The 26,950-nt window shown below is 38.7% G+C and overlaps 1 protein-coding gene across 1 annotated transcript; it reads right to left on the bottom strand.

Annotated features, from left to right (window-relative positions):
• Positions 1 to 362: 362 nt before the first annotated feature.
• Positions 363 to 25,192, bottom strand: LOC125346306 (lysosomal acid lipase/cholesteryl ester hydrolase-like). The gene is made up of 9 exons (XM_048338747.1): positions 25,064 to 25,192; positions 23,808 to 23,922; positions 14,500 to 14,698; positions 12,622 to 12,731; positions 10,894 to 11,030; positions 5,271 to 5,417; positions 4,230 to 4,301; positions 1,465 to 1,536; positions 363 to 648 (listed from the first exon to the last, which is right to left on the bottom strand). Exons 1-9 carry the CDS (start codon positions 25,172 to 25,174, stop codon positions 415 to 417), a joined length of 1,197 nt encoding a protein of 398 aa, XP_048194704.1. The 5' UTR covers positions 25,175 to 25,192; the 3' UTR covers positions 363 to 414.
• Positions 25,193 to 26,950: the final 1,758 nt, after the last annotated feature.

The raw sequence follows: 26,950 nt of genomic DNA, 5'->3' as shown, positions 1-26,950 counted from the left end.
TTTTAAAAAGTGATAAGAACTGGGTATGTTTTATATTTCATTCAAGTTAGTTACAGATTATCAACTATTAAAATTTAAAAATTTCCCAAGATGTTAATTTGCCCAAGGTAGGTATAAAAAAGACAAATGCATAGATTTTTAATTATGAGAAGAAACTGTCATAATGATATTTTCATGAGTCTCTGGTATTTTTTAATAGACTACAAAGATGCCACTATGCTTGAGACCCTAACTTCATGTATATTCATAAATAGACCAAAAGAAGCTATTATGTGCTTCAAATTCTGTCTAATGAGAATAGGTCATCTATAATAAGTTTTTTTTTCAAATACACCTATCAAAGATCTAAGAAAAGAAAACAATCATTTTATAACAATTAAGCAAACATTTTTTTCTATGAATGATCTCTGGCTCTCACTGGTATTTCTTCATCAGAGTGATAATTTCAGCATACACCATCCAGGGAGCATTCAAGCCCCAGATAAAGTCAATATGATTATAGTCAGGAATTTCCTTGTGGTAGAGCAAGTTGGTGATCTGAGGCAGTAAGGCATGAACATCATTAGCATCTGCCAGGGAGTCCTGAGCCCCATTCCACAAGGCAGTGGGCACAGGCATGTCTTTCACATTGTACATGGGAGGATAGGGCTACAATTTTAAAAAAAAGAAATGAAGGTTGATTAAAACTATCAAGACAGCAATAAACAATCTCCATTAAACACTATCCAATAAATCTGATGTGAGAATAACTGAACCGGTTTTGAAAAACTCTCGGAGTACTTGCTTCAGGTTGTCATTCAGAACAAAAAGAAATCCTACCCCCAAGTAAAGAAGGCAAGCTACAGAGTTGCTACCTGTGCTGAACCAGTAAGTCATGTTGAAAGTCAAGAGAGGGTAGCCCTGCTCTCCTGAGGTGCACACACAATGCTGTAGGCCCAGGTAGGTGGGAAGAGTTACTGAGGTAGCCCCTCCTACTTTCTCCTTTTGATTAGAATAGACAGGCAGAAAAATACAACCTCAATTTCTGCATCTTTAAGTCAAAGGTATCTAGCTGTAGGTCAAAGGGATGCTGTGAGAAGGAAATACAAAAACACAGATAAAGTAGCTCACACATTAGTGTGCTTGGTACATAATTCTATCTGTACAGGGAAGGGCTCACACAGAGACCAGGACTCCACAGCTAGTAAACCTGCGATACACCTAGAACTACTTGATTCTACAGTGTCTATGCTCATGCTCATTCTGAATAATGTGTGGCTCTTACTTAGAGTCAGGGGAAGGATGGAGAGAGAAAGGTTAGTCTACAACACCAAACCTATGAGCTTCTTGAGATGGTGAAGGGAAATCAAGTACTACCTATGCAATGTTTAGTAGCTAAGCACAGCCAGAACCTCTTTAAGGCAGGCCACTTTCATAGATGTGTTATTTTGGGGTCCATTTCCATTAGTAGGTTGAAACCTTTACCTGGTTGTAGTATAGGTTGTTCTGGGCACTGCTTCCCCAGTCAAAGGCTTGAAACTTATGAAAATTTGCAACCTAAAAGAAAGAAAATTAGGGAGGTAAGAAAATCAACAAGTTGAGCTATCATTAGAGATCACTAACATTAGCTACGTCCTCAGATTGAGTGCTATACAAAAACATAGGTTTAACTTTTATCTCCAAATTGTGTTAAAAGAAAATGAGATGATTTTGTTCCTTTTTACACTAAGGCTCAATTTCTTACTGTGTGCTTGAAAAAATTGTGATTTTTATCACAAAAAAGCCAGTTAGAAAATAATGTTTTGAATTCCATTGCATCCATGATTGTGTATGTTACATAAATATTTTATTGTGATCATTATCGATATTTTGGCATTCCTGGAGTTCAAAACCAGGGATTCACATTTAATTCATGTAGCCATGTGTGCTACCATTTCAGGCATGCCTCCATCCTATTTTACTTTAGTATATTTTCTGTATCCTCAACACTCTGTGGCTCGGCCAGCCTTTTACCACAATCCTTCTTCCTTTGATTCCTGCTTAACTGGGATTATAGGTGTGCCATCATGCCTGGCTTAGAATAAGTTTTTCTTATTTTTCTAAGTAAAACTTTTTCTAGTAAAATTATCATCTTTTGTTTCTTGAAAGACTTAGTGGTTTTACGTGTTGATAGACAGCCATAATGACAATTCAGAAGTGATGGATTGACATACTACTGCAGCACAATGATATGACATCATTGAGAGACATCACAGAAACCAGTGTTTAAAAAGATGCTCTGTGATGTTCACACAATGACAAGATTACCTAGTGGTACATTTCTCTAAATATACCTGTGTTTAGAGATGATGATTTTACTTATGCATAATCTTATTTTATACATATGTATGTGTCTATGTGGGTATATACCTACATTTGTATATATCCATACACAAATGCACATACACAAATACATAAACACACACAAACAAATATACACACTCATATAAACCCACACAGAGATTCACAACATATCTTAGATGAGGACAATAATCTCTATTTTTATTAGCATGTTAAGTGGCTGTGCATACTACTGTAAAGGTAGGTTTATCCAGGCATCCACTCTGGAGGAGCAAGTGCCTCAGGGATTCACAGGACTAAAGAACATGAGCTAATGCCCACAGGTTAATTTTGGCGACTTATGAAGCTCATCAAATTTATAAAGGAAATAGGAAGATATCCTCTAACTGTGAATGAACTGGTGAGGATTAGGTTTGGGGTTTGTTAATCTGTGCCTTATTTAGCAAGAAGTAAACCTTAGAACATATTGTGAATAAAAAAGTCCTTAACAGGAACACCCTAAATCATATGGGAAGACATTACGAACTCCTTTCTAAAATTGAAGGCTGCACCTGGCAGTCTAGGTCCTTCCCACCTCAGAGGAAGCCTCTCTCAGCAGGCACCATGGCTGCTGATGGACAGAGTGGTGGTCCCTGGCCAAAGACCACAGGATGAACCACTAAGAGAGAACTTGACGAAGCAACACATACAGAAAGAGTTATCTTTCAATAAAATAATAGTTCTGTAGCTGACACAAGTTAGAAATGTGTATTTTGAGTTAGGAGGTTTCTCTATATTTTGCTATGTATGCATAGTAGTATAATTACAAGCATATATACACATAGAAATAGATGTACAAGTAGATTATTTTTCCCATTTTTTTCTTCCTTGAAATTTTTATATGCAAACCAATATATCTTTGAGATTTTTCCAGGCAATTTTATTTTATATGTAATAAATTTTACTATTAAGTTTCAAACAGTGTTACTATAAGTGCTTCACATTATAATTTCCAAGCTCCAGGAAGTCAGGCAGGCAGACAGATTCAATGGACAACAAATTGTTTTGTTTGTTTGATTAAGTGTGTATGTGACTGTGTGTGTGTGTGTGTGTGTGTGTGTGTGTGTGTGTGTGTGTGTGTGTGTGTGTGTGTGTGTAGATACTGAGGCTTTCACTCAGAGTCTTGAGCTTCTGTTTGTTTTTTTACATCATACTCTGTGGCTGAAGGATGGAATATTTTGCCCAGGCTAGCTTAAAATCTAGTCCTCAGAAAGCCGCCTCCTGCATTGCTAGTATTATAGCAGTAGACTGAATTGCTTTTGAAATGACATATTTTCCTAACGTGATCTGGAGCAGGCAGGAGTTACGTCTGTAATTAAATGAGCAAAATTCTATTTTCAAAGTTAGTGATTCCACTCCATGCCCCTGCTTGGGGTGGCTCTGTTTATCTACTGGCATTTCAAACTTATTTTGTTGATATGTGACTGCAGAAATAGCAGCTCCTATCTCCACTGTTACTCCAAAATCGTGCTTTATTTAACAACACAGAACTAAAATAAATCTGTGAACCAACGACCATCAGATGGAGAAGGAAGAAAGGCAAGTAGGGAGAAAATAGTAACTGAGAAGTAAACAAAGTAGAAGGCAGGGGAAGAGAGGAAGAAGACAGAAGACAAAGCTCAAAGCTGTTTGGTGACCTCATCATAAACACTGGTGGCTCACATAGGGAAACACAGACAACACAAACACAGGAATGAAACCTCATGAGATTTTTAAAGAAATTGTCTTTCAGTTTGAGAGGAGAGGGAGAGAGAGAGAGAGAGAGAGAGAGAGAGAGAGAGAGAGAGAGAGAGAAACAATAATTAATGCTTGCCACTTACTTTCCAACATCTCAATTTACCAAAATCCAGCTATACTCCTAAAATGCCTACCTGCTTCCAGTGTAACAAGTTTTGCACAGAAGTTCCAGCAGGGTTGTGTGCCACATATACATCCATTCTGGACTGAATAAGAAACATGACAAATCAAAGAATGAAAACAGCATGAATGTTGAGCTAAAAAAATCAACAAATTTTATTCTTCAAGGAATTAAAAACTGCATATATACAATCTCAAATATATGAGATTAGCATGGAAAAGAATTATTTGACTGCAAATATGTCCAGTAAACTATAAATAAACATGGGTGGGTACCAAAAGTACAGTTTGCAATCAGAGGCCATTTTTTTATTTTCTTCGTTTTGCTTTCCTGAACTTGCAAAATTTTAAATGACAATCAAACTTCCTTCAATAATAAGAAAGAAAGGCTTTTTGTTTCACTTACACTAGAATTGTTCTTTTGACACAGAGTCTGCTAGTAGCCAAGGCTGGCCTCAAACTCATGATCTTCTTGCCCTAGTCTTTCAAATCCTGGAATTATATGAAGAGCCACAATGCGTGGCCTTGTTTCAGACTTTTAAAACCTATTTTCAATATTCATCATTTCAAACTGGACATAGGTACATAAAAAAGATTATTTCTGGCTAATGAGTTGCATTTAACAAAACAAATAAATACATATATAACATATCTATAAGGACATTTATACTATGTATTAGTTTTTAAAGTACATTTACACATATCTATATATGTATTTGCATATATTCACATATATGAACATACATATGTATTTGTGTATATATAATGGAAACCCCAAATTGAAAGACATGATTTTGCTAAAAGAATTACCTAAATATAGTGACTTAAATTGTGACATATCCTTATGTCCAAGTCTCCACAGGGGATAAAAGCAACTATGTGAACAGATGCCATCATAACAACTTGCTAAAAATCATGCTGTTCCTCTTGAAAGAAAGGACTTCCAGATCTCTAACAAGATCATTGCTGTGTCTTCCACATAATCCCAAATAAGCGCATTCAAAGAAAAAAACCCATAGAATGTTTAAATCAATTCTAAATATCACTATACATACCATATTTAAATTCTTCTCATCAAATCCAAACATGAGGAAAAAGAAATTTCCACAAAGCTCCTGCAGAATAGCACGGGAGCAAAAGTTGAAGCTCAGCCACTTTGTGACTCGACTCTCCGGAAGCAATTCATTGTGCCCATATGTGTACTATGAAATATAAAGAATCCCAAGGTTATCTCACCATTTCCTGCTGGGATAGGAGCTTCCACAACTCCCTGAAAAAGCACAGACCCACAAACATCTCTATCAATAGCCTCAGGAGCAAAATGGAGACAAGGCGACATTCAAACCAGGATACTCAACAAGTACAGCTATGTTAGATATGGAATTGGGTTTTCAGAGTGAAAATACAGACAAGTAGGTAAGTTTATAGCAGATGTTTCCAAGGGCAAGAGTTAGGACCCTTGGTCCTAGGACCAACCCCTAGACAGTTTTCCATGATGGCTGGTAGCGACTTGCAGATACTGGGATTGTCCATGTTGGGATTGATCATCACCATTCTAGACCTGTGCACACGTGCACCAATATGAGCCACACACAGCGTTCTTTTTGCAATGATAAATAGTGTTTAATGTAAAAAAATCATTCTAACCATTTTATGTGATCAGCTCAGTTGCAGCATGTATATTTGCAATAATCACCATTATCTATTTCCAGAACATTCTCAGTCCCCTAATATCAAACTGGTTTCTTTAATTAATCTGTTTCACCCCACTCCTCTAGCTCCAATCATAGCATACCTATATATGGAAAGTTTTATTGAAACAGCTACATTATGTGTTACTGTTGGATGTTTCCATTCTCTAAGGGTAGAATGGAATTCTTACAAAAGATAACAGGTGACACGCCTAATAGTTTAGAAAAGAAGTGTCTTCAACCCCGGGCTACAGTATGCCTAACCAGTTCAGTAATCTGTGATCAGGTACTACCAGGGCAATCATTACATTCTAAAGGCATGCAATGTGCAATAGGAAATGGGAGTAATCTCTTTCTGTATTCAAATCAAATCTATCTCTTGCTCATGACACTTGGAAATGGGAGGCAGTTTCAGGGATTAAATGATTACTCCCTTAAAAAAATAGATATAGTCAGCATACTCAAATAAACAAGATAAGAGATGAAACAGGTAATGTCACCACAGAAATAACCAAAATTCAGAAAATAGTAAAGGACTATTTTGCAAACCTTTATGCCAAAAAGAGAACTCGGAAGAAATGGATGATATCCTAGACAAAATTTATATCCCCAAACTCAACCATGAAGATTTAAACCTTCTAAACAGACCCATATCCAGTATTGAAATAGAAACGGCAATAAATGATCTCCCATCCAAGAAATGATCTCCCATCCAAGAAAAGCCCAGGTCAGACGGATTCACTGCAGAATTCTACAAGGCCTTCAAAACAGAACTCACACCAATATTTCTCAAACTCTTCAATGAAATCGAAAGAGAATGTTCACTACCAGACACATTCTATAAAGCCAGTATAACCCTCATCCCAAAACCAGACATGGACTTATCACGGAAAGAGGACTACAGACCGATTTCCCTGATGAACATAGACGCAAAAATTCTCAATAAAATTCTGGCCAATCGACTTCAACAGGTCATCAAAAAAAAAAAAATCATACACCACAATCAAACTGGATTCATCCCAGGGATGCAAAGTTGGTTTAATATATGCAAGTCAATTAATGTAATCCACCACATCAACCGGAGGAAGGTAAAGAACCACATGGTTTTATCTCTGGATGTGGAAAAAGTGTTTGATAAAATCCAGCACCCATTTATGCTAAAAGCCCTGGAAAAACTGGGATTCCAAGGAACATTCCTGAATATAATCAAGGCTGTCAATGACAAACCAACAGCAAGGATAACTGTAAATGGTGAAAAACTAAAGCCATTCCCTTTAAAGTCAGGAACAAGGCAGGGATGTCCACTCTCTCCCCTGCTCTTCAACATGGTACTAGAATTCCTAGCCAGAGCAATTAGGCAAGAAGAAAATATAAAGGGGATCCAAATAGGAAAAGATGAAGTTAAACTTTCTCTCTTCGCAGATGACATGATCCTATACCTAAAGAACCCCATTGACTCTCCCCCAAGGTACTAGAGCTGATCCAAAACTTTGTGAAAGTTGTAGGATATAAAATAAACCCTCAAAAATCAACGGCCTTTCTTTACGCTAACGACCCAAAGACCGAGGCTGAAATTAGGAAAGCAACTCCTTTTGCAATTGCCCCAAAAAACATAAAATACCTAGGAATAACCTTAACCAAAGAAGTGAAAGACCTCTTTGATGAGAACTTCAAAAACATGAAAAAACGAAATTAAGTCAGAACTAAGGAAATGGAAAAACCTCCCATGCTCCTGGATTGGGAGGATTAAGATAATCAAAATGGCAATATTGCCAAAGGCTATCTACAAATTCAATGCAATACCCATTAATATCACAACACGATTTTTTAATGAAATAGAGGAAGCAATCCAGAAATTCATACGGAACAATAAAAGTCCTAGAATAGCAAAACCAATACTAAGCAGAAAGAACAGTGCTGGAGGAATTATAATACCCAACTTCAAGCTGTATTATAAAGCTATAGTAATAAAAACAGCTTGGTATTGGCACCTGAACAGGCCTGAAGATCAATGGAACAGAATTGAAGAACCAGAAATAACCCACAGAACTACGCCTACTTAATCTTTGATAAAGGAGCTAAAAAGGTAGGATGGAAGAAATATAGCCTCTTTAACAAGTGGTGCTGGCAAAACTGGTTCAACACATGCAACAAACTAAAACTAGATCTTTATATATCACCCTGCACCAAAATCAATTCCAAATGGATTAACGACCTTGAAATCAAAACAGACACCCTGAAAACACTAAAGGAAGGAGTGGAGAAACACTTGGGCTCCTTAGCGCAGGATGGAACTTCCTTAACAAAGACCCAGAAAGGCTACAAATCAAAGAAAGGTTGGACAAATGGGACTGCATCAAACTGCAGAGCTTCTGCATGGCAAAGGACATAGCTCGCAAGATAAACAGAAAGCACACAGACTGGGAAAAGATCTTTACCGGCCATTCAACGGACAAAGGCCTCATATCTATAATATATGCAGAACTAAAAAAATTACCTTCCTCCAAAACAAAACCGCAAAGAACCAATAGCCCCCTCATCAAGTGGGCTAAAGACTTACAAAGAGACTTCTCTGATGAGGAAATGAGAATGGCCAATAGACATATGAAAAAGTGCTCTACATCACTGGCCATAAAAGAAATGCAAATCAAAACAACATTGAGATTCCATCTCACCCCAGTAAGAATGTCCTATATCAAGAAAACTAACAATGACAAATGTTGGAGGGGATGTAGCCAAAAGGGAACCCTACTTCATTGTTGGTGGGAATGTAAACTGGTTCAACCACTCAGGCAAGCAGTATGGAGATTCCTCAGAAGGCTAAATATAGAACTCCCCTATGACGACCCAGCAACCCCACTTTTGGGTATCTATCCAAAAAACCACAAACAAAATCACAGTAAAGCCACCAGCACAACAATGTTCATCGCAGCGCAATTTGTCATAGCTAGAATCTGGAACCAACCCAGATGCCCCTCAGTAGACGAATGGATCAGGAAAATGTGGTACATATACACAATGGAATTTTATGCCTCTATCAGAAAGAATGACATTGTCCCATTTGTAAGGAAATGGAAGGTCTTGGAAAAAATTATACTAAGTGAAGTGAGCCAGACCCAAAGAAACATGGACTCTATGGTCTCGCTTATTGGGAATAATTAGATCAGGTTTAGGCAAGTCATAGCAGAGCATCACAAGGCCCAATAGCTATACCCGTATGATCACATAAGATGATGCTAAGTGAAATGAACTCCATGTTATGGAAACGATTGTTATATCACAGTTGTAACTACTTTCAACGTCCCATGTGTATCTGTAGCTTCTACTATTGATGATGTTCTTGTATCACCTTCCTGTGGTTGTAGCTACACTATCTCTGTAATCTTATCTGAGTATATTGGAAACTGTTTATACTGGTATTAGAACTAGGTAATTGAAAGGGAATACCAAAATCGAGAGACACAGGGTAAAAAAAGACAAACAACTACAAAAGCAATACTTGCAAAACTGTTTGGTGTAAGTGAACTGAACACCTCATGGGGGAAAGGGAAAGGGGGAGGAGGAAGGGGGGAATGAGGGACGAGGTAACAAACAGTAGAAGAAATGTATCCAATGCCTAATGTATGAAACTGTAACCTCTCTGTACATCAGTTTGATAATAAAAATTTGAAAAAAATAGATATAGAGTTCTTTACTGCCAGTATTTTAGAAAGTCATTACTTGGCAATAGCGTCTTTGTAGAAGAATAAGGCAAACATGGATGTCCACAAGGACAGGGGAAATGTGGAGATGGAGATAGATAGACACAGGGAGAAACACCAAGAGAAGAGGCAGGCAGAAATTAGAATGATGCTTCCACGAACAGGAATGGCCAAAGATGCCAACAGGGGAGATGCATGGAGCAGATTTGTTCTCATAGCTCTAGCAAACTAATACAAATGTGCTCATATGTATTAATAGGTAGACCTTGAGAGGACAAATGCCACTGTCTCAGACTTGATGAGTACAGTGCCCTTTCATAACCTAGATGGTACAGGGAAATCCCTTGCTACAGTGTCTAAGAGCTATAAGGATTTTGCCAGCAAACAGCATTCTCCTTTAGACCAATCTATCCTTTTATGAGTAGTATACCCTAAAATAAAGTACACAAGCAAGTAATAGTTGCTTACTATAAATGTCCAGAATTAGGCACTACACATAATTACACTAATAGACTTTTATAGATGCCTGGTAATGTCTAAGTTGGTTTGCACCGGCATCACCAGTATGATAGTTTGAACTGTGTCTTTGCAAGGTACCAGAAAATGTTCAGTTCTATTAGAGTCTTACAGAGGAAACCCTCAATATGTGGACCCTTATTTACTGAAAGCACATTCAATGTTGCATGATCGTGTAGCTTTTGGACATGGTTTCAATTGTGTACATATGTGTGTAAAATGCATAAAACATGTAATGCATACATAAAGCGCCTTCTGTCTTCAGCGGGTTTAAAATATCTTCTCTTGAATGCTGCTTCCTCCTTGAATAGAACTTGGGCCTGAAGAGTTATAGGCTGAGGGCTGATGTGTGTGGTGGACACATTGGAAAATACAATTAAATAATATCTTTAGATCATCTTTGTGTGCTTAGAGATGGCCTTGTGGCAAAGTGCAAACTCTGTCTCCCATCTCCCCTCACTCTCCTAAGCAACAGCTTACCTCCTGGAATAAAAGGCTACCCAAGGTCATATTTAAGTAGCATATCCTCTGTAATAGACAGAGAGCTGGAGTAGCATATTAGCTATGAGTACCCACAGCTGCAGTGTTCACAAATGCTATCCTCCACAGGCCCCCAGTCATAGCAAAGAGGGGAGAAGGAAAGAAGAGAAATCCGTTGTGCCACTAAGAGCAAAAGCAGAGAAGGAGATCAGAGTTTCCCTCCATAGAGCAGTGCTTCAATCTAAAGAAGAAATCTGTAAGGAGGGAAAAGATGGGGGCAAACTAATTACCTCAATGGCAAAGTCTGGGATGCCTGATACCTTGACTATAGGACTGAAACTGAAATTCAGTGAAACCACAGGAGCCAAGGCAAAGAACATTTTGATTTTCTGGGCCAGCTCAGGACTCTGTGAAAATCCTATGAAACCTATGGGAACAAAAAGGAAGATAAAAGGAATTTCATCCAGGACATTTCTTTTCAGAAAAGGCAGGAGAGAGCAAGAATCATGTGGGAAGCTCCTGAGCAGCAGCCAGGAAACAGTGTGCAGGCATCACCTGAGGAGACCAAGCACCCAAAATGAGGCCCTGACCAACTGCAAACAGGGAATTTAATCAAACTAGAAAATCAAACATTCACAAAGTGCTCTTTTCAGTCTAAATATAGAAATGCCTGGAAAGAAGTCTAGGATGGGAGATCCACAAAATCTGTCCATTTCTTTTCTTTTTGCTCAGGGATAGCACTCTGCCAACTTGAGCCACAGTGTGACTTCTGGCCATTTCCATACATGTGGTGCTGAAGAATTGAATATAGTGCTTCATGTATACAAGGCAAGCACTCTTGCCACTAGGCCATATTCCCAGCCCCTGCCCATTTTCTTTAACAAAGTGAACTGTAAGTCTGTAACATGTCAAGAGCTCTGCTCTCAATCTCTTCAACCTCCTGGCCCTCCCTCTATCCCTAGTTCACAGACCATACAAATAGACAGCCATCAACCAAGGGGAACTCAAACATTCAGAATTCCTTATCTTTAAGGTATCAGTTAGCCTTCTCTCTGGTCACTTCTTACAACTTGGGTCCTGAATGTCACTTTAGAAATCCCTGGGACACAGGAAACAAGTAAACTGACATGAAAGAAGGATCAGAAATGCAGAAGGATATCCAGATCCATTTTCCTGAAGGTGAAGTAATTTAACCAGCTATATCAATAAGAGTAAAATTATTCACATCCGCCACATCCGTTCTCCTTATAGGAACGTACTGTAAACAGATCATGTGATATGAAGACAAGGTGTTAAAGAGAGGAATTAATTGAGTTATGAAGCAGATCCTTAGATTCTCCTTAGAATATTTGCTTGTTAGAATGATGGGTAATATGTATTTTCTTAAAATTAAAAGATACTCATTTCATAATCACCTTAAAATAAAATATGCATATAAAATGTATAAACTGTAAATAAAGTATAATTTGTCAGAATTGTATTCAGCTTGTATATAACATAAATTTTAACTCCACTTTCCTCCTCTCTCCTTGCTTATTTATGTAGTTACTTACTTACTCAAATTTTGAGTACCAGAGATTACCCAGAGTTTTGCATAAGCTGAGCAAGTGCTCTGTGACTTAGCCACACCCTCAAGCTCTCCACTGAACTTTAAGTGTTAGCATACCCTCTTGTTTCCATTTTGAAATCTCTGACCTTAGAAAACTTCCCTTTCTTTACCCCTCTCACATGCTTATATTGCTGTACTAGAAAAATAGATGAAAGGATGTGGGCCACATTAATCCTTTCAATTTTAAGAGATCCACATATACCAACCATATTTAGCAATTTATAGCAAAATCTGAATTTCCACATAAGATCAAATTTAAAAATCCTTTGGCCCTTCCATGATTTCTTCTTGGCACTAGAAAAAGAACTAGATTTGAACATGTGACCTTCTTATATTTATCTTATAAAAATGAATGTAAACTCCATATTATAGCCATTATATCAACTTCCAGTCCTTAGTATATACATACCACTGGTGGTACCTTCAGAATGACCCACATAATACAACTGCTGTTGGCCAGTTTTATTCAGAACATAGTCAATGGAAGCTGGGAGATCATATTTTGCCATCTCATCAAAACTATAATACAAAACCAAACAAGAACTCTTTCATTGAAATGGTACGTAAATAGAAGACCACATAAATACAAAACTTGGAACTTAAGGTATTGTCACATACAGAATTAGGCAAGCCAGTGCTGAGCTCAAGAAACTGAACCTTACTTAGTATAAAGAAACATCCCTGAGCCACCCTCCACTTCCTAACGCTTCCCTGCGGCTACCTTGTCCTGGGTTAGTTACCCAGAACCCAGACCTGAGACCTGTCTTGACCTGAACTCCAAACCTCCACCTTAATTTCTAACCACTTAAGTCTCCGGGCCTCCAAATCTCCAAACCTCCAAGGAGCAAGCTTCCTTCCTGTAGGCCTCACCTCTCCTCAAGCTTTAAGCCTCAAGCCTCCTCACAGTCTTTAGGCTTCTCTGCCAGCCTCAGGCTTCAGACTCTGCCTCAGACTCCAAACTCCTCCGCAGGCCTCAGGCCTAAGACTCCTCCTCAGGTCTAGAGCTCTGGACTCTCCCTCAGGCCTTAGGCCTCGGACCCTTCTGCAGGCCCTAGGTTCCAGACTCCTCCTCAGGCCTCAGGTTTCAGTTCGGCTCCGCCCCAATTCTCCAGCGGGTCCAGTATGGCTCACCGCTAAGCTCCTGCTCCAACCGGTCTGGACTCGTGCCTCGTGCACCACTGTCTGGACTCCAGGCCTCCCCTCAATGTTGGTCCAGACTCAGGCTTCTCCCTCGCCTCCCTCCTCGATGCCCTTCCTTGATTCTTCTCTCAGCTCTCTGAATTCCATTCCATATGTTCTTCTCAGACTGAACTATATAACCTTGATCTTTCTGTGTACTGTCTGAATGGCTATACTTTGTTTCATCCATATTGGTTCATGGAGTGGTAGTTGTTTGGTCACATTTTATTATGTTAATACATCACACTGTCATTGCTCATTTATGACACTTGTCACTGGCACACAGTTGTGTACTTTCCACTTTTTCACCATCACCAACAGGTGACAATAAACCTACTCTGAGAGAGGCCTTTTGGTAGAAGTTCTTATTATTGGATTTCCTGTCCTTGGAGAGACTCTGGTTGAATAAATTGAAGGCAAGACTAGAGGCACCCAAAATGCAGACTTTTGTTAATACCTCAATCTAACTGTAGCCAAAAATAAGGTAGATAGGTATGTGTGTGTGTGTGTGTGTGTGTGTGTGTGTGTGTGTGTTCATATGTATGTGTGTGTGTTCATGTGTGGCATCAAGACCAGAAAAGCCAAATTTTGTTCCCACATATTTTATGATATGCCAGGCTCTGGGGGAAGTTCTTTACATGGAACTTCTACTATCTACCTTCCAAAAACATTATGAAAAAGGTGTTCATTGTTCCCATGTCATAAATAAAGAATCAGATATGAGGGTTTATGTAGTGTATAGAATGTCATATGACACCTATTGATAGAGAGTGAAGTAAAAGACAGAGAATAGATTCTGAAACGAACATCTGGGAAATGTGTTTATGGAAGAGAGAGGCAGAGTATCAGACTCTATAGATCCCAACACACAAGGAATGCCAAAATTCCCAACTGAATATAATTATTAATGTGCTTATTTCTTCCTAATTTACCTTAAATTCAGTATTAAATTCCTTGCAAGGTTTAAAACTTTCAAAAGACACCAGTATCTTCACTCATACAGCCTGAGAATTATTTGTGGATGGACTTTTTTGTTGAATTCCTGTGTATCTGCCTGCTTCTTAAGTGTCACAGAAACAAACACAAGTCATAAGCAACTGCAATATACCTGAAGGCCCAGAATTCATGCTGAGAAACCGAGAGAGTCTTGTGTTTCCGAGACCATGTGTTTCCTCGACTGTTCCCCATCCAGACATCAAAACCAGCATCAGCAAGGATGAAGCCCAGGCTGTTGTTGTCCAAGTTGGAGACCCAGTTACTGGAATCAGTTAATGCACCATGCTGAAGATAGACAACTGGTTTGGGAACTAAAAAAACATTCAAATTTAAGGATAGTAACTATAAGTTTCAAAACAAACATGACATATGATGAATACAGGATTTAAAAAAATAATGAACTTGAAATAAATTAAAGTATTGAGGTGATATTTAACATTTGTATGATACTAAATGTGGCTTTAAACAGTAGTTATAAGGAAGAATCAAAAGTGCACTATTTTGTATGTGGTAGAGTGGCGGTGAATTTCTGGGGCTTGAACTCAGGGCCTACATGCTGCCTTTACTGTGTTTGTGCAAGGCTAGTACTTCACCACATAAGCCACAGCTCTATTGGCAGCCTTTTCTCAGCTAATCAAAGATAAGTGTCATACAAACTTTTCTATGTGGACTGCCTTTAAAGCATGATCCTCATGACTCAGCCTCCAGAGTAGCTAGGAGTATAGGTGTAAGCTACCAGTGCCAGGCTAAATCTTTGTTACTTTAACATGTCTGATAAAAAACAACACTGACTTAACCAGTGAAAATATTTTACTTGTTTTTAATAATGTACAATGTGTTTCTACAATTTTCTCCAATAATTTCATTTCTCACAATTATTTATAAGAAAACAAATCAAGCAAAAATGTTGTACATGTCAGACACTGGCAATCCCGGCTATACATGAAGCTGTGATCTAAGGATTAACGGTCAAAAACCAGCTTGGGCAGAAAAGTCTGTGTGGCTCCATCATACATTAAAATGCGGGACTTAAGAGAAAGAGCATCAGCAACTGAGCTGGCAAGACAAGCAAGTGTGATACCCCTGAGTACACACCCTGTGCCAAAAAGTAAAAACAAATACAAGAGCCCAACAATGACATGCCACTATTTGCCTAAAGAGCTTAAATCTGAAAATACTGCATCAATAACGGCTGTCAAGAACATAGAACAATAGGAACTCACATCATTGCTGGTAGGAAGGCAAAATGGCAGAGCTACTTTAGAGGTAATTTGTTCATTTCTTATAAAAGCAAACATACCCAAAGGATTACAAGCAAGATCACACTAAAGCTACCAGCACTACTGTGTTTATTGTAGCACAATTTACCATCACTAAAATATGGAAGCAACCCACATGCCCTCCAGTAGATGAATGGATCAAAAAAATGTGGTACATATGCACAATGGAATTCTGTGCATCTACTCGAAGGAATGAATTAGCCCCATTTGTGAGGAAATGGAAAGACTTGGAAAAAAATCATGCTAAGTGAAGTAAGCTAGACCCAAAGAAAAATAGATTCTATGGTTTCATTCATTGGAAACAATTAGTACTTGTCTAGGATAGTCCTAGCAGAGGAGCACAATAGCTCAATAGCAATGTATATATGATCACATAAGATGGTCCTAAGTGAAAAGAACTACAAGACTTGGAAATAAGTGGTTTATCTTTGATGTCATTTCCAATGTGCACAAACATGTAATCATTACCAAAAGGAACCTAAAATGTTTATCCACACAGACACCTGTAAGTGGTGCCTAAGATTTGCAAACAAGAACAAAGAAATGTGTCCTTCCATAATTAAATCAGTAGATAAACATATCCAGATAAAAGGGTAAAACCTAACTCTAATAAGAAATGTGTTATCAAGTCATGAAAAGATACAGAAAAACCTTAAATGCCATATTGCAATCTTTGTGATATTGCAGAATACCTAGAGAAATGATCAAAAGATCAGGACTTACCAGGGGTTGGGGAAGAGGGCAGAATAAAAAGGCAGAGCAAAGAAAAAGTTCAAAAGAGTGAAGCTATGAACACATATACCATACCACACTAGTAGCTAAGTGTCATTATATATTGTTCCAATCCATAGAATACATTGAGAGACATCCTCAAAGTAAACTATGAACTTTGGGTGACAAAAATGTGTCAATTTAAATTTAGCAATTATAACAAATACATAATTGAAAGATGTTCATAAAAGGAAGAGGTATAGAAAATCTCTTGTAGGGTATCCAGATTCAGAATTGTCAAATATCGGAAGTCCTTGGTTGCTTTATTCTTACTGATTTTGCTCTGAACCTAACGATTCTCTTAAAAAAGTAAAGCTAAAAAGTAAAATAAAGCTAATAAAAACATTAAGGATTACACTAAACCAGATATATTGTATTCAGGGCCTGCTTTATTAACTGGCAAGTCATTGTACGACTATTTCAGATAATGTTTAAAACTACTTTGAAGATCTGTGATAGAGTCTCCCAGTCAGGCCTGTCAAGTCGCAGCCCTCAGATTGGGCAGTTAGGGAGGGAAATTCCCCACCTAAATGGGCCCCAAGGGACACTCCATTAGGATGTCATCTGAACAACCTGCCTGAATTGGGGCTTTCTGATTATATAAAGACAGTCACTTGTTGTTGTCACAAGTATGGCCACAATAAGTATTAGACAATAACATAAAAATGACCTAAACCGGGCAATTTCAAGTCTTCAATTCAGCACAACCTTAAAAGGAACACAGCACATTAAAGTTCAAAATTAAATGCAACATAAAAAGCACTTCAATGCTATGGAAAGGGGTCTGAGGTCCCTCATATTCCAGCCTTTGCCTGTCTCCAAGTCCTTTAAGTTTATCATGCCCACCAAATCCTTTTGCTTAACAAAACTCCCCAAACACCACACCCCTGCCTGTCACACTTTCCCAAAAGCTTTCTTGGACTTTAATCATGCTGAAAATCTCTCCTTTGCCTTTGTCCTCTGAGGGTCCTTTCACCTGTCCCTTTCTCACAGGGCTGCTAGGTGGGGTGGAGGGCATGGGGGGACTCTGTCCCCTGTCTCTCTCCTCTTTCCTATTTACAACTTCTAACATTCCTCCTCACAAGCTTCTCAAAGCCTACTCCCCTCCTGAGTGATCTATCTACCCACTGGCCTTGGAACCATAACCCTCTAAAAATCTTGACTCGTTTGTGTCTGATTGCACCACATACTATAAAAAGGTTTATATCACTCAGCATTATGATTTACCTAGCATCATCTATGTATCGTGGCTGTCTCATTAAACACAATCGTAATTATTTATATAAGAAGAAAAATCTTCCTCCACCTCTGTATGGATTAAGGACAGAGTCTATGTGCTTAGCTCTTCAAACACATTTCTACTGCAGACTCTAAGTACTTTCTTTTCCTCAACCAATATTTTTTGGGGTAACTCAACTATATATGGCTCTCTCCTTAACATTTCTTCTAGGTACTGCCCTTACCTTCTTTCAGTGTTACTTCCTTCAGTATTACCAGATGATGTCTCTTTTGTTAAAAAAAAAAAAGGCCATTTCTCAGACCTCCACAACTATTTTTTTGCCATAAGAGACTATAAATATGTCTTTACAAAAAGAATATATACAAAAGACACTACAAAGTAGCACAGGAACAAAGTGCTTGCCTAGCAAGTACAATGTTCTAGGTTCAAATCCCTGGAATTGTTTCCAGTTAAAATTGGCTTGATGTATGTCAAAGTCCATATATGCAAATCTGCATTTATTTTATTGGATTTTGCCTCCAGTGATGTATATATCTACTTGTGTACTGGACATAATACTGGGAACAAGATACAGCTATATGTTCCCATTTACTCTCTGTTATAGAAATAGCATTTAACAGGTTTTTCACTCTGTCACAATGTTATTTTTTTTAAAGAACCACTAGAAATCACTGTAAGTCATACACACTGTTTATGCTTGTACTCTAGAAAGCATAGATCCAGCGGTGCTAGCACATCCTCCTCAGTGGAAGCTCTAACCTACTCATTGGGAGAAAAAGATCAGTAAGTAGCAGGAAAGAAATGAGAAACTGAGGTCTTGACATTCTGCTAATGGCATTGTAAGGAAAGAAGGAACATTCAAGTCTGCAAATGCTACCAGAGTCCCTTCACTCAGAGTGGTAGCTTAGAAGCACAGACATGTGCTGTTCTAAAACACATGAAATACTTCACATAATTTATGCCAAGTGGCATCTCATCATACAAACTCACAACAAAATCTGTAGTAGATGTGACAAAAAACTGTTCTGGGAGATGATGTCAGTGAAGGTAACAGAATCTATATTCTGATTTTGCTTTGCCAAAACCTCTGTTCTCCACAACATATCTTACTATTTCAACATTCTAGAAGAAGTATTGAATCTGTTTACTCCATTTAGGAATAAAAATTAAAGAAATTAAACATTAAAATAGACAATAAATTCTATTAAAGAAAATAAATCCAGCAATACTTACAAAACTATATGCCGTAATCCAACTATACAGCTCTTGGGAGGGGGAGTTGGGGAGGGGGAAAGGTGGGAGGAAAATGAGGGAGGAGATAGCAAGTTTGATAAGAAATGTACTCGCTGCCTTATGTATGAAACTGTGACCCCTATGTACATCACTTTGACAATTAATTAAATTTTTTAAAGGAAAAAATCCCTGTACCTACAAAGAAAAGACAAAAATTAAAGAATATATATAAAAGATAAATATTTATAAACATATTTATGTGATTAGGTTGGCTGGCATTTCAAAGCATATCTAAAGATTATTGTAAGACCAAAGTTAATGCACTGACATAAAAATGGTTATTCATTTTGTCTCTATCAAAATAAATGTTTGAATGTTTGTAAGCTTCTCAAGATGGAACAAACACAGAGAGAGAGGGAGGGGGAGAGAGAGAGAGTGCAAGAGCACACAAAAGAATAGAAACACAATGGTAACTAAGTCAGAGTTCACTAGTCTGTTCATCTCAAGAACCTAATCATCACTTTTAACTAAGTAAATGTGAAAAACTATAGGCAATTGTTGCTAATACTTCAGATCCTCAAACATACAAAGTAAAAAGGACATTTCCACACCAGGCAGGTATCCTCTAAATAAATGATACCACACCAAACAGGTTTGAGTCCATGTGTTCCGTAGTTTAAAAAAAAAAAAAGACTTACTGACCTTTATAATGTTAACAAGCTTAATTAGTATCATAAATCACTATATGTAACAAATAACTAGTTGTTTCATCAGTTACTGTTTTGAACTTTCACCATGGTTACTCTTAAGTCTTGTCATTGCAGATGTAATCCTCCTCAGGAACATTTGCAGTTAGGGTTATAGAAGGGAGTCTCGTAAGTGTCAATTTGTCAGCTTATTTTAGGGAAGCCCTGCTTGGGTGATATTTCTATTGAGCTCTCTATTGCTGACATGTTGTGGACAGTTGAGTGTCTTACTAGCACAGATTCACACTTGGCACGCCAGTCACCCCCTCTACTATGGGATCAAAATAAGAGAAACTTATCCTCCCAGCCATAAAACAAACTGAGACATTTAGCCTCAGCAATAAGAAAAATACAATTAAATACATCTCCAGAAGCAAAGTTTATCCTGATGATGAGTAGCCATACAAAGATACTTGAAAAACTACTCAGAAGAGAGGGAATGTTGTGAAATTCCAAAAATAGTCACATGTGCTTGCTCTTCCAAAAGAACTAAAGCCAAAAGGTTAAGAAAAATTGGCTCCTCAGAATGGATAACTGATGTTCATTACTGTCTATTTTCCTACAGATAAGAAACTCACTCTACTGCCTTTCCTTCACTTGTTATTTCTATACGTACCCTCCACAAACAATCACAAAGGCTCTACCACTATTGCTGAAAAGGACTCAATGTAAGAGAGTTTGCAAACACTCTAAACTAAATGGCTATGTTTATTTATATTTTGCCTTCACTCCTCTGGTCTCTTCTTTCTCTGTGGTATCTTACAGATGCCTACTAGGCAAATGGATTGGTGTTGGCACTTTTGTTTATTTGTTCCCTTTAAACCATCTTCCCAGATGTACAAGTCCTTGTCATTTCCCTGACAGCCACCATTTCTCTCTTGGACCCAAGTTCAAAAAGGACAATGTAAGCCCTTCTTCTCCTGGCTGCAATCAAGGGGCGCAAGTGGACTGGACATTGGAATATCAGGTGTGATTACCTCTCAAATACACTATCAATTTCTTTCAACAGCCTTTCAAACATCCATAGAGAACACGTTCACCTGCCCTACTTGACCTCCAGAGAGCAAAGCTATCTGTTAAGTCATGCTACTTCAAACTGCAAGGAATGTTCTTACTGAGAGCAGCAAAGAATAGAATAAGTATCTTCTGACTGGAAGAATGTTGCCTTTTTGTAAATGAGACTGGCACATATTAGAAACAGCAAAGGGGTTATAACAAATAACAAAAAGTGGCAGGAACAAAACACAAATTATATCCTTATATACTTGATATTACATTGACTGTGGGTCAGACGGACCTAGGTTCAACACAGGTTCTCATCAAGCTTTGGCAGGACACCTTGAACAATATTCAAATGTTTATAATTCCTGCAGAGTGAATGTGATAATATGGACCTTATAATGAACAATGATATGTGACATTCTTCTGTGAGAGGTTATTATTATTATTATTTTTTTTGGCCAGTCCTGGGCCTTGAACTCAGGGCCTGAGCACTGTCCCTGGCTTCTTTTTGCTCAAGGCTAGCACTCTGCCACTTGAGCCACAGTGCCACTTCTGGCCGTTTTCTGTATATGTGGTGCTGGGGAATCGAACCCAGGGCCTCATGTATACAAGGCAAGCACTCTTGCCACTAGGCCATATCCCCAGCCCCCTGTGAGAGGTTATGAATCAAGTGTCTGACATACGGGAAAGGTGCAATCTACTCCAGTTACTACTCATTTGCTGTTTAGCCAGCCTGAGCCTCAGATTCATAAATAATTGTTCCGCAGAATGAATGAGATCACCAAGCCAAGCCTTGTGGAACATGTCTGTAACACTAGAAATAAGAGGCTTTGGTAAGAGGATCAAAGGTTCAAAGCAGCCTGGTCTATATAATGAGACAACCAAAACAAACAACAACAACAACAAAATGAGGATCAGAGTGGTAGAATGCTAGCCTTGAGCAAAAAAAATCTTAGGCCAGTGTCCAAGCCCTGAGCGTAAGCCCTACAATTGAGATAGATAGATAGATAGATAGATAGATAGATAGATAGATAGATAGATAGATAGATACAAAGAGAAGGAAATAATGAATTGTGGAGCATAGGAAATGACACATAGTTCAAACTAAACAAATAGCTCATTGAACTACAAATAGCTCATCGGTACATGTAGTGTAATAAATCATCCATAAACTATAACAGATAAGAGGATAACAACAAAAAAAGGCAGAAAGCAAAATGATAGACTCCCCTAAACTATAACCATTCAAAAATATTGTAAGCAATGAGGAGTATATGTCAAGCAAGTACAAAATGTCAAGTAAGAGAAGTAAGAAGAATAATTTCTTCGAAGAAGACTAGAATTGAAATGACAAATTTTAATTCTGCTGTGCTCTAATACACAGAGAAGTTCCTTGGTATCCACTGAGTATTGGCTCCAGAACATTTGAGGTAGATGCCAAAAAACATTGATGCTCAAATCCTAATAGAAAACGTGGTCATATGTGTATGTAACTTTTGCACATCTTCTACATACATTAAACCCATCCTAGATAACGTATGACTAATGTGCAAAGTAAATACTTTGTAAATGTTCATTTCTGAAATATTGATTATAGAGTATTTTTCAAGAAATAATGATAAGACAAAAGTATCTCACTCTGTGTGTGTGTGTGTGTGTGTGTGTGTGTGTGTGTGTATGTGTAAATATAGGGGGTTGAGATCCAGGCCTCAGATCTCACTTGGCTCTTTTGCTCATGCTGGCACTCCACTACTTGAGCCTGTTTCCCGTGCTCATTGTGATCCTCAAATCTCAGTCTCTTGAGTAGCTAGAATTACAGGTGTGAGCCACAGTCACCGAACTCAGATACAATTTCCTTTAAAATTATTGTCAATCTATAATTGGTTTATTCCACAAGTGAAAAATTAAATAAAAATAAAAAATAAAAACAAATAAGGAAAACCAACTATATTTTGGCAATTAAAAAATTGTTTTTCAGTAGGGCTCTTCTGACACAGGATAGCTAACATGAAGGACATGCGCCAGAGCTGGGCAATGAAGGGGGCAGATTCCCTCACAACGCTATAATAGGAGAGGAGTCAAAAGTAAAGATGCCAAAATGAGTCCAAGGATTTTGTACCCCAAAATAAATGTAATCTTCTGCACTTGCGGGACTGACATGTGTCGTTCCTCTTTGGGAAAGACTCAAAAGCAAATAGTGAACCTGGGGCTGGTTGAGGTATTTGAATGTTCATGTTAATGCTCCATAAAAAAGACTGAATTGCCCATAAAAATGTACAATGGTACTGTGATAGATACTGCATCTATAAACAGGTTTTGTGCCTTTGATCAGGATCTCATTCAGCTCCACAAGGAAGAAAAAGTACTCATTACAACATATTGTGGAGTTGGAGTTCAACTCAATGGAAGACCACTTGCTTGGCAAGTGCAAGGCCCTGAGTAAAGTCTTCAGCTCTGGGGGAAAATGTAGTGTAATTATGAATGAACATCAGATTTGGCAATAATGATGAGTCCCATCCCCCTCTGTGACCTGATAGGCAGGCCAGTGAGCCTCTGGCCTTAACCTGCCAAGTCCAGGGGTTGCAAGCATGTCATGGGACAAAGAACTTACAGTAAATATTTTCAGACCATGTTCCCCATTCGAGTGACCCAATATACACTCCCTCATTCCACATCACCCATCCTCTACAAAGAAAGAACATGACCACTAACCTATAACACAGAGAATGATGACAACTAAATGGAAACTTACATATCATTGTATTAACTTGTGTATCATGGTAACAGACATAGAAGTGGTAGAAGATCTGCAGTGGGGAGAACACACAGGAGACACAGGCAGCCCTTAGTCTGCTCTGGGGTCCCCTAATGCTTCTTCCCAGTACCTGGGAGCATCTCAAGATTCATGCTTTCTTTCTGCATGTTCTAGGGCAAGGCCTCTTGGGCTGCAGCAAGTGTGATACACACAGCCCAGGAGCCTTGCCTGCTAATTGTTGTGCAGATGGAGGAGCCTGGAAGTGCTCTCAGGAAAGCAGGGGTCCATGCTCACAGCATGTTTAATGAGGTCCCCAGTGCCAGCTGTGAGCCACTGGCACCTGACTGAGGCTACTTGAAGAGCTCTTCTCTCTTACCACACAAAACACCATACCTTGCTCAGGGTTCTTCTTCCCATGAGGGATTCGGTGAAGGCCCAGGATATACCCATCCTCTGTCTCCACAAAATGTTCCTCACCGGGGTATCCCCAGTATCTTATCATTTGAATCTGGGAGGAGAAAAGGAAACATGCATTCTATAGATAGAATCTGGTTCAATTTCCCACATGAACAGGCAAAGGAGAAAACAGCACATAGTAACATTCTCCAGGATGAACTTAGGAAATCAATTGTTACTGACCTTTGTGTCTCTTCAGTGTAGCCAGCAGTCCATCATAAAACTAAGTCTTCTATACTTACATGTATATTGTTAAACTTTGCTTTCATGATTCTAGCATGTTTTGTACTAAGTGTATTTAATATTTTCATAGCATTTGGATTTGGACTTAGCACTTCCATCCTGGCTAGCGGGCAAAAAGAAACACTTACTTTCTAAATCTGTTAGCGAACTCTGCCTTGTTTTCATGAATCTATACTAGAAAATCAAACAGTAAAAAAAAAAAAAAATCAATTCATTTCCATTAACAGACTAAAAATAATTACACTAGAATATCCAGATGCAGTTGAAGAAAAGCACAAACACACACACATACACATGTGCACGCACATGCATACACATACACACATACACATACATATTTACTAAAACTTAACCTTAAGATTCCATTATCAGGCCCATTCTTCAGCTACTTACCTTCATCTTCTAGTTAAGAGCTATTGCTGTTAAGTGCTCCGATATTTTGAACATAAATATATTCTCAAGATTTTTTACTTGATATGAGAAAAATAACTTTGAAATGCTTTAATTAAGGGTCTATTTTTGATGATGCTTTCTAATATTTTTTTCAGATTCTTCACTTTTGCAATTAAGCATGGACCCTAGATATTCTTAATCACAATCTTACTCCCTGGAAGGCAAAACCAATCTTAGTAATAATGCTTTTAAAGCGTTGTGATTCCTATTCTTACTCTTCTTTACACAAATCCTGTGAGACTCAAAAATGTAATTGATTAATAAAAATTGCTATCTTAACAAGATCATAGTTCTAAAAAAATCACACAAGATTCCTAGTTACTAGATTCCTACTTACACATGACACAATTCTAGACTCCAAGATTTAGAGAAAGTGGAAAACTTAATGAGCTATTAAGAGAACACAGTTGTGGCTTCATACAGCCATATAAATGTAAATAAGGGAGCAATGTTTGTCATGCTTGCATTTTAAAAGCACAGGACTTGGGAAAGCTTACCACAGTCATGTTTGCTTCAGGATTCATAGCTGACACCTTCCCTCTGCTCCCCTGGGAGTGCAGGATCCCCAGGACCAAACACACCAGGAACTTCAGGAAGTGCATTGTCATCTAAACAAAGCAATCCATTATGACTTCTGCACAATTACACTAGAGCTTAATGTACTCACAAAAACTTTGGAGAAGGCAGAATTCTGTGAAAGAAAACAAAAAACAAGCAATATTCATATCAGAAAAAAAAACCTCCTGTACATTTAACTTGTGAGCTTTGAAGGCCAACACACTCACTTAGGAACTCACCCTAAACTTAAAAGGTTCCTAGAGAAATAACAGAGGGAAGGACTTACACTTGGATAGGGTTAGAAAAAGGAAGAGACAAAAATTGTCACAACTGGTTAGTTTCCCACCGTTTCCCTTTCATGTGGAATTTAAACATTTTCATGTTCATTCAGGCACTATGACCCCTTACCTCCCACTAGCTGCTACCTTCTGTTCTTGACCTAAACTCTATGTCAAGATTGAAGTATAAAACTTGAGTGGGGAAAAATGTGAAAGAAAAGAGCCTGCAAGAAAAACAAAGAGAAAGAAGTTAATCCCGCTGTCTTTTCTAGTAGTTTCCAACCACCAGCTGAGGACATCCCAGTTTCTAACAACTTTTTCTCAAAATCGCAGTGTAGCAAAGACCAAGGAAACATTGAGGATGAAGTGGTGTGACACTTGTCAGAACACACAAACGCTTAGAAAAAAAAATTGCTGGGCCTAGAGCCCAGGCTCAATACATGAAAAACAATAAATATAATCATTTAAAAAGATGTGTGTGCATATGTCAGTACAAAGATTTCCATCAATATGTTTATAGCAGATTTGTATATAATAGATAGAATTTATCTCTAACCATCAAGAAGCCAGAGTGGAGCAATGGATAAAGTAGTAGAACACAAGCCATGTGCAAACCATTGAAAGGACACCTCCCAGGACTAGCCCTGACATTAAACCAAAGCAAAATAAAAGTTTCTAAGTTGGGTTTACAGTGTTCTTCTGGCCCTTATACTTTTGTGTGGGTTCATTTGACTTTGTATAGATATAATGAAGTAGTGCTCCTTTTCCTTCATTTCAACCCAAAAGAAGGGAGGTAAAGACTCAGGGCCCAGGTAAGAGCCTAGTGCTGTGTAGATATTAGATGCCCAAGAAAGATTCTGAAAGAGAAGATGGAGCAGCCCAAGACACCAGTGTCAGAAGCCTCTCAGCTTGTCCTGTGACTTTCTTGTGAACAACTAGCCTCACTGGTGGACAAATCTCAGGGAGCCTGGGGGAAGCTGGAGCAGAGGACCAGAGACCAAACTACAAATTGCAGGGGACTAGGATCACCCTCTGTACCCAAGGTAAACCAGGAGCCACACAGGAAAACGTGCCAAGGCCCAGCAGGGAGGTGTGAGGACCTTGGGTCAGATTCCAGTCAGTACCTGTGGGCACCTGCCCAGCCTGCAGAGACCAGCAGAGCACCATCACTCCTGCACCAGACCTCCTCCTGAGCACAGAGGGCTGCTACTCACCACAGCCACCTTCCCAGCCACCGTCCTGCATAGATAGCACTGCTCACTCCAATGAGAAGGGTATTGGTAGTGAATCTGTAGGTGGCTCTGGAGGATGGACAGGTACCAGCCCAACCAGTCAGGGCAGATTAGCTCAGCTAACATCAACAGCCTGCCACTGGGAAGTGCCCTGGGCCTCTGCTCTGGCCTGACCCTGCAGCTTCTGATAGAGCACCATAGTGAGCATTACCTGGGAACACAGGAGGTTGATCCCTGGGCAGCCCAGGGGTGTTGGGTTACCACCACTGGGTCATCAGTCTTGTCCACATCTCTCCTTGCTCAATCACATGGCCAC

The sequence above is a fragment of the Perognathus longimembris genome, chromosome 2 (genome assembly GCF_023159225.1).
Source record: "Perognathus longimembris pacificus isolate PPM17 chromosome 2, ASM2315922v1, whole genome shotgun sequence".
NCBI lineage: Eukaryota > Metazoa > Chordata > Mammalia > Rodentia > Heteromyidae > Perognathus > Perognathus longimembris.
Note: the sequence above shows the minus strand (reverse complement) of the source record. Positions and strands in the feature narration are given on the sequence as shown.